Genomic DNA, 13,438 nt, shown 5'->3' with positions numbered 1-13,438 from the left:
ATTATATATGTATTTTTGAAAAACATATTATTGGATTGTATTACTACTACTTTGAATAGGAAAAGTTGACACATCATTTTTAAAATTCTCACCTACTATTAAGAATGATAAAAACTTTGAAATTGTATTTGGTTTAGGAATGTGTGCGAGTTGAATTCAACAGGTCGAGAGAAAAAAATTTCAACTGATCTGTCAATGACGGGTTGGAAAAAATGCTGATACACAAACTTTCAAAAGCGGTGAGTCGATTGAAAGTTTGGAAGGTTTCAACTTGGTAAATTGGGCGGATTAGAAGTGTTAGTTCTAGTTGTGTGTTGTAGATTTAACTTTAAAAATAACTAATATTTTATTGATAAATTTAACAAATTATATTTCCCTAAATCCTTTAATTATAATAAGTGATCCACTTTCCCATAAATTAAAGTATAATTGTCTCAAGTTACAAATACTTTTTAATATTTTCTCCAAAAAAATTTATGAGTAATATATCCATGTTACGATGTATGATTACAAATATGTTGAGAAGACACCATTCAGTTTTCATATTATGTATATATCATAGAGTTAACCCAAAAAAAAAAACTTAAATTTGATATGAGTAATGCTACGCATCCATGCAGTACGGAACTGAGTAGACTTTGAATGGATTTGTGCAATGCCTAATATTTCTTTTTAAGTAATGCTATATATAAAAAAAAAAAAAAAATTGACAACATTTTCGTGCCAGTTGAGATTGGCAAGCTTTTACTGGTTTTCATTTGAATTCATCACTGATATCGCTTTTTTATTTACTAGTAACAATTTGCTACAGCAACAAATGTCAAATTTTTTGTGTATTTAGACTTTCTCTTTTTTCTTACTTGCTGAACCTTTATTTTCAATTTTTTAAAAAGTACATGTAATAGAAGGCCATTAAAAAGGCGTGGTACTATTGTAAAAATGGTCATTTCTTTAAAAAAAAAAAAAAGAGTAAAGAGATTGTGTGCCACTTTAATTAAACAAATACTCGTCTATAAATAGGAGTGGAGTACGTGTAATAATTCAAAACTTTTGAAAGAGAGTTAAAAATGTAAAATATTTTGATTGTAATTGTGGGTTGGATACAAAAGAATATAAAAATGCAACAACACGTCAAAACTATTTGTTGGCTTGGTTGGGATAGAGGAAATTTTTTAGAACCCATTACATATATAAGAGATCAATTTAGAAAAGCATATAAAAAAATTATTAGAAAATCCAAAATGAGAGAATCTGCTACAACTCTAATTTATCTATTGAGGATCCATAGTTGATCTAAAATTTTGGGATTAAGGCTTGTTGTTGTTGTTGTAGTAGTTGAGAGATTAAATTGGTTAGAGTTGGGCGAGGAGGAATTTTGAATAGTGAGGTTTTTAAATTTTTTTTATTTATTTATTTGGTTTGGGGGGTTCCGTCCTTAAAGGTTTGTTTTTGTTCTTTGGGGAGGAGTATAGGGAACAATTGCTTCTTGACTTGGCTCTTCCATTGATAGAAAATAATTTTTAAAAAATAAACCACACCCTTTTTTTTTTTTTTTTTTTTTTTGAGAAAGCACACCCTTTTTTTTTAATACGATATATTACATTTTGGATTATTAAATTCCTTTCAACCATGTAAGATGAGTTTAAAATCAAATCTAGAGACAAGCATGAGTTTTCTGACTTTGTTGTTGAAAAATACAACAAGTCTCCTTATATAAGTCACTATTTTTCACTATAGTTTGCCTATTTAGGCTGTACTTTTGGAAGTCAATAGTATTTGTTATAGAAATTTTCATAGTGGGTCCTATATATAAATGATGATGACTTTCAATTGGTTCAATGTAAAAGGGTGGAATGGAATTGGCCATGGATTGCAGCGAAATTGTATATTATATTGGTATGCTTAGTACATGACTACACTCTTTCCCACATAGCCGCAAAAGTATGTTGAATCAAACATTTTTGTACAAGACTTAGGCATTGAGATCACCAACTTGCCTTCTTACTTACGACTCAATCAACTATTAAAAACGTGAACTTTTTTTATTTACTTACTATTTATTTCCTTTCCTTTTTCTTATTATAATTTTTATACTGTTCAATTTATAGGATAGATTGTTAATCATTATTATATTATAGTTTATCACGCATAACTTATCATTAAGAGGATATCATATAACGGATTAGAATCAGGTGCATTTGTTAGAGATTGCATCAATGCAATTACCCTCATTTCCCTTACAAATTTTTTTTACTATTCTCACTTTTTAACTTCTTTTTATTTTTCATTTTTTTATTCAAACAATTGAGATATAAAGTTGTTTTTTTCAACTTTAATTTTTTTTTTACTATTCTCACTTTTTAACTTCTTTTTAAACTTCTTTGTTTGTCCATTGGTTTTGGGAAAGACTTTTGTTAATGGATAACCTTTAGAAGGGACACCTGCGATTACATTAATCAATTAGTACTCCTACCATCCTACTATTATAGGGAGTAGAAAAGACTGTGATAAGTCCAAATTTTGGACTTTTAGAGGAGAAAAATATTCCTCTTTAATTCATGTTTCCAACCAAATCGACAATGCCAACATTGTAGTCTCAATGGCAAGGAGCCCATCTTTCACATCAAACTCACTCGATAGTTGGTGTTTTTTGTTTTTATTTATTTATTTTTTAACATAAAAACGATGGTAGAGAATTTTACTCAATTGATAATAATATTAGAATTTGTTTTGAAGTTTATGTGAGTGCGTACAGTTTAATGAAACTCATGTCTTTCAGTCTTAGATGTTGGATCTGAATTGGAATTAAGAATATGTTTAGAATACTGTAATATACACTGTAATTTAATAATTATTCTTAAAAAATAATTATTTAATTGTTTGTTTGTATTTTTATTACAAGGATAATTATTTTAATGTAATACCTATTCTTTAATAATAAAAAATAATTATTCCTCCTTGAAATAGTCGTAATAATTATTCTTTAAGCTAAGCAATAGCTATAAAAAAATAAAATTCTTTAAAAGGCCCTAGCAAATCAGCCGTTCCACCTCTCTCTCTCTCTCTAGCAATTTTTTGGCTTCGATACACTCTCAATTATTTTTTCTTGGTATCGTTTTTCTTATTTTTTTACCTACAAATGCTGGATGCCATCTTCTTATTTGTTATCATATGATTTTGATAAATTTTAAATTAAAAATTCGTTTAACGCTATGAGAATCTAATGTTCTTCACTCTCTGTTAGTATGTAATCTAATGTTCTTCAGTCTCTCTTAGAAAAATAAGAATGTTATTTCCACCACCTTATCGTACTGTATATATTCATGATATTATTCATTTGTTGTCGAGATAGGACTATAGGAATAGTTATTCTATTATAGCTTCTTGCATTTCTTGTAATGCTGATTTCTATAACACTATAATTATTAACTAAGCATATCTCAATATTTATCATTGTAACGCTGATTTCTATTACACTGTAAGAACTATTATAGTCTACTCAACGTACCTTGATATTTATGAGTATCAAGGTAGCAGGGTACTTTCTCCTCCATTGCTGGTTGGCTACGTAGAAATCGCGGTGTTCTAGTAATTAATTATGAGTATAGAAATTTTTAAGAACTATAACAGAGTGCGTGTTTAGAAGAAACGTCAAAAAGTAGACTCATAAAGTCCATACGTACGTTGCTTTCACTCCCTAGTTATAATTCAAGGTTGACCAATTATAAACGAAGTTCATCTTAGTTTTAATTTGATGCTGCATGCACATAATATTCAACTAATCATTTATTACTGACCGCTATCAATTAATGAAAACTGGAAACCATGTATGTGATATGTAGTCCATGTCAAAGTGGGTGCTTAAAAAAGCAAAAGATTCAAAGAAAGAGACTTCAAGAGGTAGACTCAGCAGGCTGGCAGTGATACCAGTGTAGATGGTTTTTATTCTTAGACAGATTCACTTTAGGCTACAAATCAATGTGTTTATAGCTTAATTTTTTCATGTTTGTTAAGACCGGACCATTGGTTTTGGCAAGCAGCTAATGGATTCGTACATTAAAGTCAATATAGTGGGTGTTACTGCTAAGGTTTGTACTTCTTACGGGCTATTTTGCTTATTAATTTCTATTCAAAAGCGTGTAATTTTGTTTTCTCAAAAAAAAAAAAAAAAAAAGCGTGTAATTTTTTTCTTAAATTTGACATATTAGGCTTTGATTCGAGGCACCTATTGCTGTCATATGGAAATTGCCTGCGCGAAGGTACGTACACATCTATTTTTGAGAGCTATTTAGAAAAAAGATCCACAATTTGATGGTAAGTTTAGAATTTCGTGAATTTGTTGTTATTACCATTTTAGCTATTATTTTTGTCGATGAATCTCATTTTTTAAGGTGCGTTATTTTGGTAGGAATCTAGAATGAGAGCTGATAATTTAAACTTTTTTATTTAATAAAATTTTTGAGAATTATAACGTTGATTAACACTTCCAACGGATTTTGGAAATGCCAACATTTAAAGGTAAGAAATGTCCATTGCTTTTGTGAGAATTATTAATATAATATCATCGCACATTTTTAACGTAATGGTCACTTTACAAATATAAGTTTTTGTGTGTGGAAGGCAAAAATTAATATTCAAGTCTCTTAAAGAAAGTTTTACACACATATGTATATTTATATTAGACTAAAATATGATTTCTATCTAAAAAAAATCATTAATATATATAGAAACCATCAATATAAAACTTAAATTCCATTTTTACTCTTTATTCTGTCAAAACTGAACATATATAATATAGAGTTAAAATTTTTTAATATTTATATATATATATATGTATTTATATATATATATATATATATATATGATGTTTATCCAAAGATGTTTATTAATGTTTAAGGGTATTGATGGCACACTTATCTATTTCAAATCACAGACTGACACCTCTTTTTAGCATAGTAATTCCATCACCCTCATGTATGCATCATCTTTTGTTGCCTTTCTGCAGTTAAGAAATGGTGATATATGGTTTTACAATGAATTTAGGGCCCGTTGGGCTTATACACTAAAAATAATACTGCATGGGACTAATTTCATTAACAAGTTAATGATTCTATCTGGTTTGATTTTTGGGCATCTCATAGCTAGTTGCTTCAGTGTTCAAAATGAACTTTTCTTTTAAAACTAGAGGTATATATGAACAAGGATCTGTATAAGTCTACCATGGTGAAAAATCATATGGTTTTTTCCCAATCATCATCATGGTGGCTGAAGACTGAAATGGCTTTTGAGAATGTACCTTTTACCTTGTATAGTCTTTCTTTTTCTGGTCTTGCAATAGTGATTAGAAGAAAGAAGAAATGTATCTATTCATTAGTTTTGACGAATTTATCGTTTAATTGAACAAAAACATTTCTTTATGAAGGAAATATGAATCAGAAGAACAATATGATTTAAATGTTTTAATTCATTCCAGATTGTTTTACTTTTCTGCTAACTGCTTCCAATGTCTAATTAAAAATTATGATCTAATTTGACCATTTTTGTGCATTGAAACATGGAAGTAAAAACTGCTAATCCACAACCCAATTCTTTTCATTGCTATATCTCTCAACATTACATATCTGTTTTTACATTTATTGCTATAAATAATGGGTAAATACTAGTACACACTTGTTATTACTTATTACGCACAAACCTACACACACATATAAGCACTCAAATCGATTTCAGTGCAAAAAGTATAATGTTTGTGTGCAATAACAAGAATGAACTAAACATCACCCTAAAATATTAGGCACATGCCACATAACATCATATATTGGTATGTGACTTACTGTTCCACTGAGAAACAATTGGTATGATATAGATATATTTTTTTTCTGAAAGAATTGGTAATGACATTTAATGCTTTTTATACATGAGATTCCTTGTCACTACATGGACACATACATCCATACATGTAGAAACAACCAATTATATGTGCTTGTCATTGTTGATTAGCTAATTTACTTATTTTACTTTTTATTTATTATAATTTTTTGTGGAACAGCAGGTGTGATCTTGATCTGTACCAATATGCTTTGGCAGCTTTTAGCTACTTTAGCAACTGTATATATATAAGAACAAAAAGGATGCCAAATGCACATATGACTTTACAATGTGGTCTATGAGGTTTCCTTGATAGCCTGATGAAACACAAAACTTTATAAATATCATCTGTCATCTACATTGTCTTTCCACTTACATACAATATATTGATGGCCCATTAAATTGTCATATATATATTTTTTAAAAAACTGTTTCTATATGTACATTGAATTGGCAAATTAGATCACAGATCATCACACTATTGTCCCCTTTGTGGGTGCAATAGTTAAGCTGTTTTTGCCAAAAATCTTACTTTGTGCTGCTTGGTGTGCAGATAGATCAGAAGGAATAGTATTCTTGATTATGTGCATGAGGAATCTAGGATAAGTGTGGTACTCACAGAAAACAATTGTAGCATGGCCTACTCTTTACTTTTTTTCATACTGAGAACTAGTAGCTTGAGTATACCTTTTCTTTTTGCTTGCCACATGGATTGCTGCTCATTCTTTTGAAACTGGCCTTTCATTTTTCTTGATTCCCTGCATGTTATACTTTTGGTAATACCCCATGTGTCATGTTGATAAAAGTGGGTCCTGCATATATGTCTTCCAGAACACTTATGGTATACCATAGAGTATAGAACATTGATACAGAACCTTCTTCTCTGGCTTCTACTTGTTAATGCTGTTAATCAATGGACCAAGTGAAATTTCAGATTTGGTTGCATTGCCTCAGAATCTGGGATTAACTCTAGATCAGCAGGGGAAGCCAATTGTGAATTATAAAACTTTATAATTTCATAAATGACTATAACACCAACAGAGGAATAAATTTCAGTCAAATTATTAAACTTTAAATTACTCTTTTTGGGTTGAATTTCATATGGTAAAACAAGAGATTTTACAATATATAGGACGATTATGCACTTTGAGATATATATATATATATTAAATAATTCAATTCTTATCACAAATGGGGGAGAGGTATTTGAATTCAAATCTTGATTTTCCTCATAAAAAAAAAAAAAAAATCAAGTAATAACACTAAATTACAAGACTCTTAACTATTACTAAACAGTCTAAACGTATCTAAGAGATGGAATATAGCACTTCATTGAAAAATTAGGCCAAATATATATTATACAATATCAATTTGGGCTATGATGCCACAAACAAACCCTAGATTATATTGTCATGATCAAGACCTTAGATCTTGAACGTCTCCAATAGAACCAGTAATAGGTATCAGTTAAGTTACAAAACTTTAGGTTAGCACTAGTTACAAAGAAGACAGGCCCCTAAAGCCTATGATTTTTTTTTATAAAAAAAATATTGCTATATTCTGTAAAAATAAATATTAGTGATTTTATGAAGTCTTGATAACCACTAAACATTTTTTACACTAAAATATATAACACAACATATAGTATGTATATGATTTAATCATCACATTTTAATTAGGCTACACCACTAGTTAACGCACTCCTTCAAGTGAGCTGTTTCTTATTATTGGGCCTTCAATTCTGAGCCCAAACCCATAAAAAAAAAAAAAAAATTTAATGCTAAAAAAACCAACCAAATCGAACATAGTTCGACCATTTCAATGCCTTAAGCCCAAATCCAATCGAGAGAGAGAGAGAGAGACGACGTCGTGCTGCTGCAGGTGAGGGTTTCTTTCATTATTATTCATTTCACATCTTTCCCAGTTCACTCGATTTTTGTTTCTGTAAGATATATATATTGATTAGCATCATGATTTAAATTTTTTGAGCATTGATTTTTAGGTAGAATCAGTTGTAACAGTTTGCCTTTGGTTTGTTAATCTATATAATAGCACAGTAGACAATAGAGCATATTGGATATGATTTTGCAGAGAGGGAAACTAGAGATTTACAGTTAGAATTAGTTGTAACAGTTTGGATATATATGTTCATTTCTACTGATGTTATGCAAAATAAAACTATAGCTTCAATTTTATTAAGCTAGTGGAGGAAAAACTGAGGAAAATAGTACACGTGGCGGAACCTCCATAACTAATCTGTTGAGAATCCATAACTGATCCCAAAAATTTGGGGTTGAAGTGGAAAAACTAAGTTCATGACTGTGAGCAACTATAGGGAGGATATCTTAAACACGCGTTTAAGTTACACGGTTAGCTGAACCTATAGAGGTCGAGCTTTGGTGTGATGACAAGTGCCTTCCATCAAAATCAACAATGTTGTGGTTTCGAGTCTGGGAATCAATCTCTTCAAACAATCCATGAACTCTCCTAGATCCTGCGAAAGTGGGAGTTTTGTTAATTGGGTACCACCTTTAGTAGCTGAACCTATGGATGAGGTAGCAGCAGGTGTTTTCCTTAAGAGAATATGAGGATCATTGTTAACCTGCTCAGTAGGTAACATGCTTCAGGTCTGTTAGCTAACAACATAATAAGCCGAATGGTAACTATTCAATTAGAAATAATAGCTTCCGGTAGGCAAATACTTTAGCTAATACAAGTCCAAATGTATGCAATTTGTAAGCCGCATACCATAAATTTAAGCTTATATTCTTTATGGTCTCATTAGTTATAGTATCTGTAGAAATTGGTTTGAAGTAGATACAAGTTGGATATAACACAAAACATCCCTGCTAACCTACTATTTGAATAAAACTACCTCCTCATCCCCCACAAACTTTGAAGCATTAGTCAACAAATCACAAATTCCAAATTCAAGAAATTTCTGGGGAATTAACACAGAAAAACTGAAACATGTGTGGACTCCTTGATTCATTACAAGCCTTGAAAAAATTTGCCAACTTTTTATGAGTCTTTAATCATATGCATGTGGTTTTGGTTAAATTGTTGATATGCAACCCATCCATCAGTCTACTAATTTATTTACTGTTCACCTTAGGGAAATACAATTTGAACACTGAAAATTGAATTTAATCATCGTGAACATGAAGCAATATTTTTTCGAAAAAATAATTCTACTTATTAAAAAAAGTATTGAATTAAATTATCAAATAATAGAAAATTCTGAGTCTCATGCCCAGAGACACCATCATCAACAGCAATAACTCCCCCATTGTAGTTGCTCACAAAAAAAGCATCCTCACCACCTCTCTCAACCTTCGGAAAGATCAAGACTTGATAATATGTTAAAGACACGTAGAAAGAAGAAAACACTTTTTTTAATAGGAAGCATGGACCATAGAGGGGATACAAAAGGTGGTTTGTTTGCTGTGTAAAATTACTGTGTTGGGGTGTGGAATAAGGTGAGTTCCAACAGAGAAAGACACCTCTTACCTACAAAATTAGCAATATACATTAACCAACTTGTTAGGCCATTAACAATAACTGTTAGATAGCTTACAACATTAGACTCATTTCCAAATGAATCGATGACCATATTTGGCTGAAATATTGATCTTCTCGAGTGCATTCAAGATTTGTGTCCTTTTGTATATCTTATTTTTCAGCTTTTTAAAATATGGCTGGTGTGAAAAAGTTGTAGCTAAGAAATTAGTATTTCAGCCAAATCAAGAGTGACAACGTCATGCGACTGCCACCTGCCTAGACAACTCCCAATCGAGAGAGACAATGTTGTGCTGCTGTCACAAGTTGACAATCTCCTATTGGGGTGAGCATTTTTCATTATTATTCATTTTTCCTCTTCCCAGTTCACTCGATTTTTATTTCTGTAGCATGTAAGATATGTTGATTTGCATCTGGTTTTATTTTTTTTGGGGATTGATTTTTGAGGTAGAACCAGTTGTAACAGTTTGCATTTATTTTTAAAAATCTATAGCATATCATAGTAGATGATAGAGCATAGTGGATATGATTTTGCACAGAGATTATAGAATTAGATTAGCTGTTGGTAATGACGTGAATTATGCAAAATAAACTATAGCTTCAATTATAATAATAGAGTAAAAGTAATTAAATTGGCTGCTGCATTAGAGGTAACTGCTAAATATGATTGATTTCAACACTGTAATAGAATATGATTGATTTTTCATGATTTGAATGTGATAGTTGTGGCCTATGAGCAAAGCATAAGTTTGGATTAATGGGAAATAATCCATATTGCTTATACCAGTTAACTGTATCTATTAGCTTATTGAAAAAGAATTATTTGTCTTGATTATGTTAGGATATTTAATTAGGATTTAATTAATCTAAATATGCTATAGTAAACCAGTTAGAATCTCAGAAAAGTTGCTTTATATTTCTCATTTGTTCACAAGGGACTAATGTATCGTGCCAAATTTACCTTTTTCTAAGGATTCTATAACATATATTATCATTACTGGTGATTTTTGTTTTGTTTTTTTGTTTTTTGTGGACGGATGATGGAATCTTATGACCCTCGATCTGATCCACGGGACCCTCTCACCAATCCTATGTAGGATCCCATTCTTGACAACCATGCCTCTGATTCGCTGGTCATGAACTCCTTCAGAAGCGTTGCAAAGCACCCAATAATTGCTCTGATAGACTCAGTTACCACCCTAAAAGAGCTGAAGCAAATCCACTCCCAACTGGTACTTAACAGTCTTCTTAAAGACCCTCACCTGTCGGGCCAATTTATAGCCACCATTGCCCTCAACAACCCCGACAATCTTGATTATTCCAATCAAGTTCTGGACCAATGTGACAACCCAACCCTCTTCACCTTAAACTCTATGATCAGAGCCCACTCCAAAAGCTCAACCCCTCAAAATAGTTTTCACTTCTACAAAAAAATACTTCAGTCTAATCACAATCTCTCACCTGATAACTACACCTTTAATTTCTTGGTTCGCACATGTGCCCAGCTTTCAGCACATGGGACGGGTCTGGCAGTACATGGTGCACTAATAAAACATGGGTTTGAACATGACCCACATGTTCAAAGTGGGTTGATTTTCATGTACGCTGAATTGGGTTGTCTGAGTTCGTGTCATAAGGTGTTTGGTAAAATTCCAGAGCCAGATTTGGTGTGTCAGACAGCTATGGTGAGTGCTTGTTCGAAATGTGGTGACATTGGTTTTGCAAGGGAGCTGTTTGATGTAATGCCTAAGAGGGACCATATTGCATGGAACGCAATGATTGCTGGGTATGCACAATGTGGGCAGCCGAGGGAGGCATTGAGTTTATTCCATTTGATGCAAATGGAGGGTGTGTGGGTGAATGAGGTGTCTATGGTTTCAGTTTTATCTGCATGCACCCACTTAGGTGCATTGGATCAAGGGAGGTGGGCGCATGCTTATATAGAGAGAAACAAGCTAAGGATGACGGTGACACTGGGGACTGCACTGATTGACATGTATGCGAAATGTGGTAATGTGAATAAGGCCATGGAAGTTTTCTGGGGAATGAAAGAAAAGAATGTGTATACTTGGACTAGTGCCATGGGTGGGCTAGCCATGAATGGATTCGGAAAGAAGTGTCTTGAACTTTTTTCTCTTATGAAACATGATGGCATTCATCCCAATGAGATCACATTTGTTTCGGTTCTTAGAGGTTGTACTGTGGCTGGACTAGTCGAGGAAGGCCGTGAGCATTTTGACTCAATGGGGAAAGTGTATGGTATTGAGCCTCAGCTGGAGCACTATGGGTGCATGGTTGATTTATATGGTCGAGCTGGTCGCTTAGATGAAGCATTAAACTTCATCAATAACATGCCCATGAAACCTCATTCTGGTGCTTGGGGAGCTTTGCTTAATGCTTGTAGAATGTATAAAAATATGAAACTGGGTGAACTTGCCTCTAGAAAGCTAGTGGAGCTGGAGGCCAAGAATCATTGTGCTTATGTTCTTCTGTCAAATATGTATGCTGATAACAAGAACTGGGAAGAGGTTAGTTCTGTGCGTGAGATTATGAAGGCTAGAGGTTTGACAAAGCTCCCTGGATGTAGCGTTATAGAGGTTGGTGGTGAAGTTCATGAGTTCTTTGTTGGGGATAATTCTCATCCAAGGTATGATGAAATTGAGATGATGATGGCAGAGATATCAAAGCGATTGAGACTAGCTGGTTATGTAGCTGACACTAACCCTGTTCTGTTTGATATAGAAGAGGAAGAAAAAGAGGATGCTTTGTTTAAACATAGTGAGAAGGTAGCCATTGCTTTTGGTTTGATCACTTTAAAAGAAGGTGTACCCATTAGGATTGTGAAGAACCTCAGGATTTGTTGGGATTGTCATGAAGTAGCAAAAAAAATATCTGAAACTTTTAACAGAGAGATTATTGTGAGAGACAGGAATAGGTTTCACCATTTTAAAGACGGTGACTGTTCTTGTAAAGGTTATTGGTGAAATAACTGAAATGTACTCTCCCTTCACTTCATTTAGATAGGGATGATTTTAGTTTACATATTCTGTGACTGACATATCAGTTGCAATTCTTTGTTGTACTTCCTAAACAAATAAGAAATTTGCAATACACTTCTTTGTGTGTGTGTCTTTTGGTCTGTCTTAGGAGTCCAATATCTTTTTATGACAGTACCATAAAAAAAATTGTATTCACTATGGATTTGGAAAAGGTGATTGGTAAATAGTCTTACCCAAATGTTTTTTTTTATTTTTATTTTTTATTTGGGTGACGCTGATTTTCAGATTCAAGCCTGTGATATGCCGCTTTAACATAATTGAGATTTTTTAAAGAGGCAACTTGGAGACAAATAGTTAGGCTTCAGTTTCTGAGAATTGATTTGATGTAATCGCAATTGGGTAATTATTGAGTATTCTCGGAGTATCATAAATGTGTACTCCACCTTCTCACATAACTGTAGATCTCACTAATTAAATTTATTGTGGGACTCACAATTCATGTGAAAGGAGGGAATATGCATTTATGGTACTCCCGGAGTATTCAATAATTTTCCATTGCAATCAAAGATTTGACCATTTCCTTATAAATGCATATTTTGCAACCTACTCCTGCATTTTAATTCAAGTCAGATCATACAATATTAATACAAAATTCATTTTGGTGTTCTTAGTTAAATATGCCTTAACTAAGCAAATTGAACCATCTTACTCAAGTACTTTCCTTTGCAAATCAGTGGCTCTGCTCAGTTCTTTCATTTGATGATCACAACCAACAAAAAATTGGTTGATTCTTTCCATTTGCTGTCCTTAAGCTTTTTGGAACATTGAAAAAAAAAAACTTGTATAGATGTACAGATAAAAAGAATTTGAAATGCAGAGTTTGTAAAGAAGGAAAGTTTTGAAAAAATAGAGAAAAAAAATAAGACTAATTAGTATCTCCATGACAATTAACAAGCAATGATAAAATTGAAAGCCTTCCCAATTGTTGGGCCGTACCTCCTATGAGGAGGTGGTTTCATCAGCCCAATCAATTAAAATACTGAGAAAGAACG

General features: G+C 32.3%; 1 protein-coding gene across 1 annotated transcript; it reads left to right on the top strand.

Moving 5' to 3' along the window:
• The first annotated feature begins 7,682 nt into the window (after nt 1–7,682).
• LOC115982910 (putative pentatricopeptide repeat-containing protein At5g40405) lies at nt 7,683–12,512 on the top strand. Its single transcript, XM_031105665.1, has 3 exons — nt 7,683–7,749; nt 9,607–9,712; nt 10,485–12,512. The coding sequence occupies exon 3, from the start codon at nt 10,524–10,526 to the stop codon at nt 12,369–12,371; it is 1,848 nt and encodes a 615-aa protein (XP_030961525.1). The 5' UTR covers nt 7,683–7,749; nt 9,607–9,712; nt 10,485–10,523; the 3' UTR covers nt 12,372–12,512.
• Nucleotides 12,513–13,438: the final 926 nt, after the last annotated feature.

Source organism: Quercus lobata, chromosome 3 (assembly GCF_001633185.2).
Source record: "Quercus lobata isolate SW786 chromosome 3, ValleyOak3.0 Primary Assembly, whole genome shotgun sequence".
NCBI classification, from domain to species: domain Eukaryota; kingdom Viridiplantae; phylum Streptophyta; class Magnoliopsida; order Fagales; family Fagaceae; genus Quercus; species Quercus lobata.
This window is presented reverse-complemented; position numbering and strand designations above follow the sequence as displayed.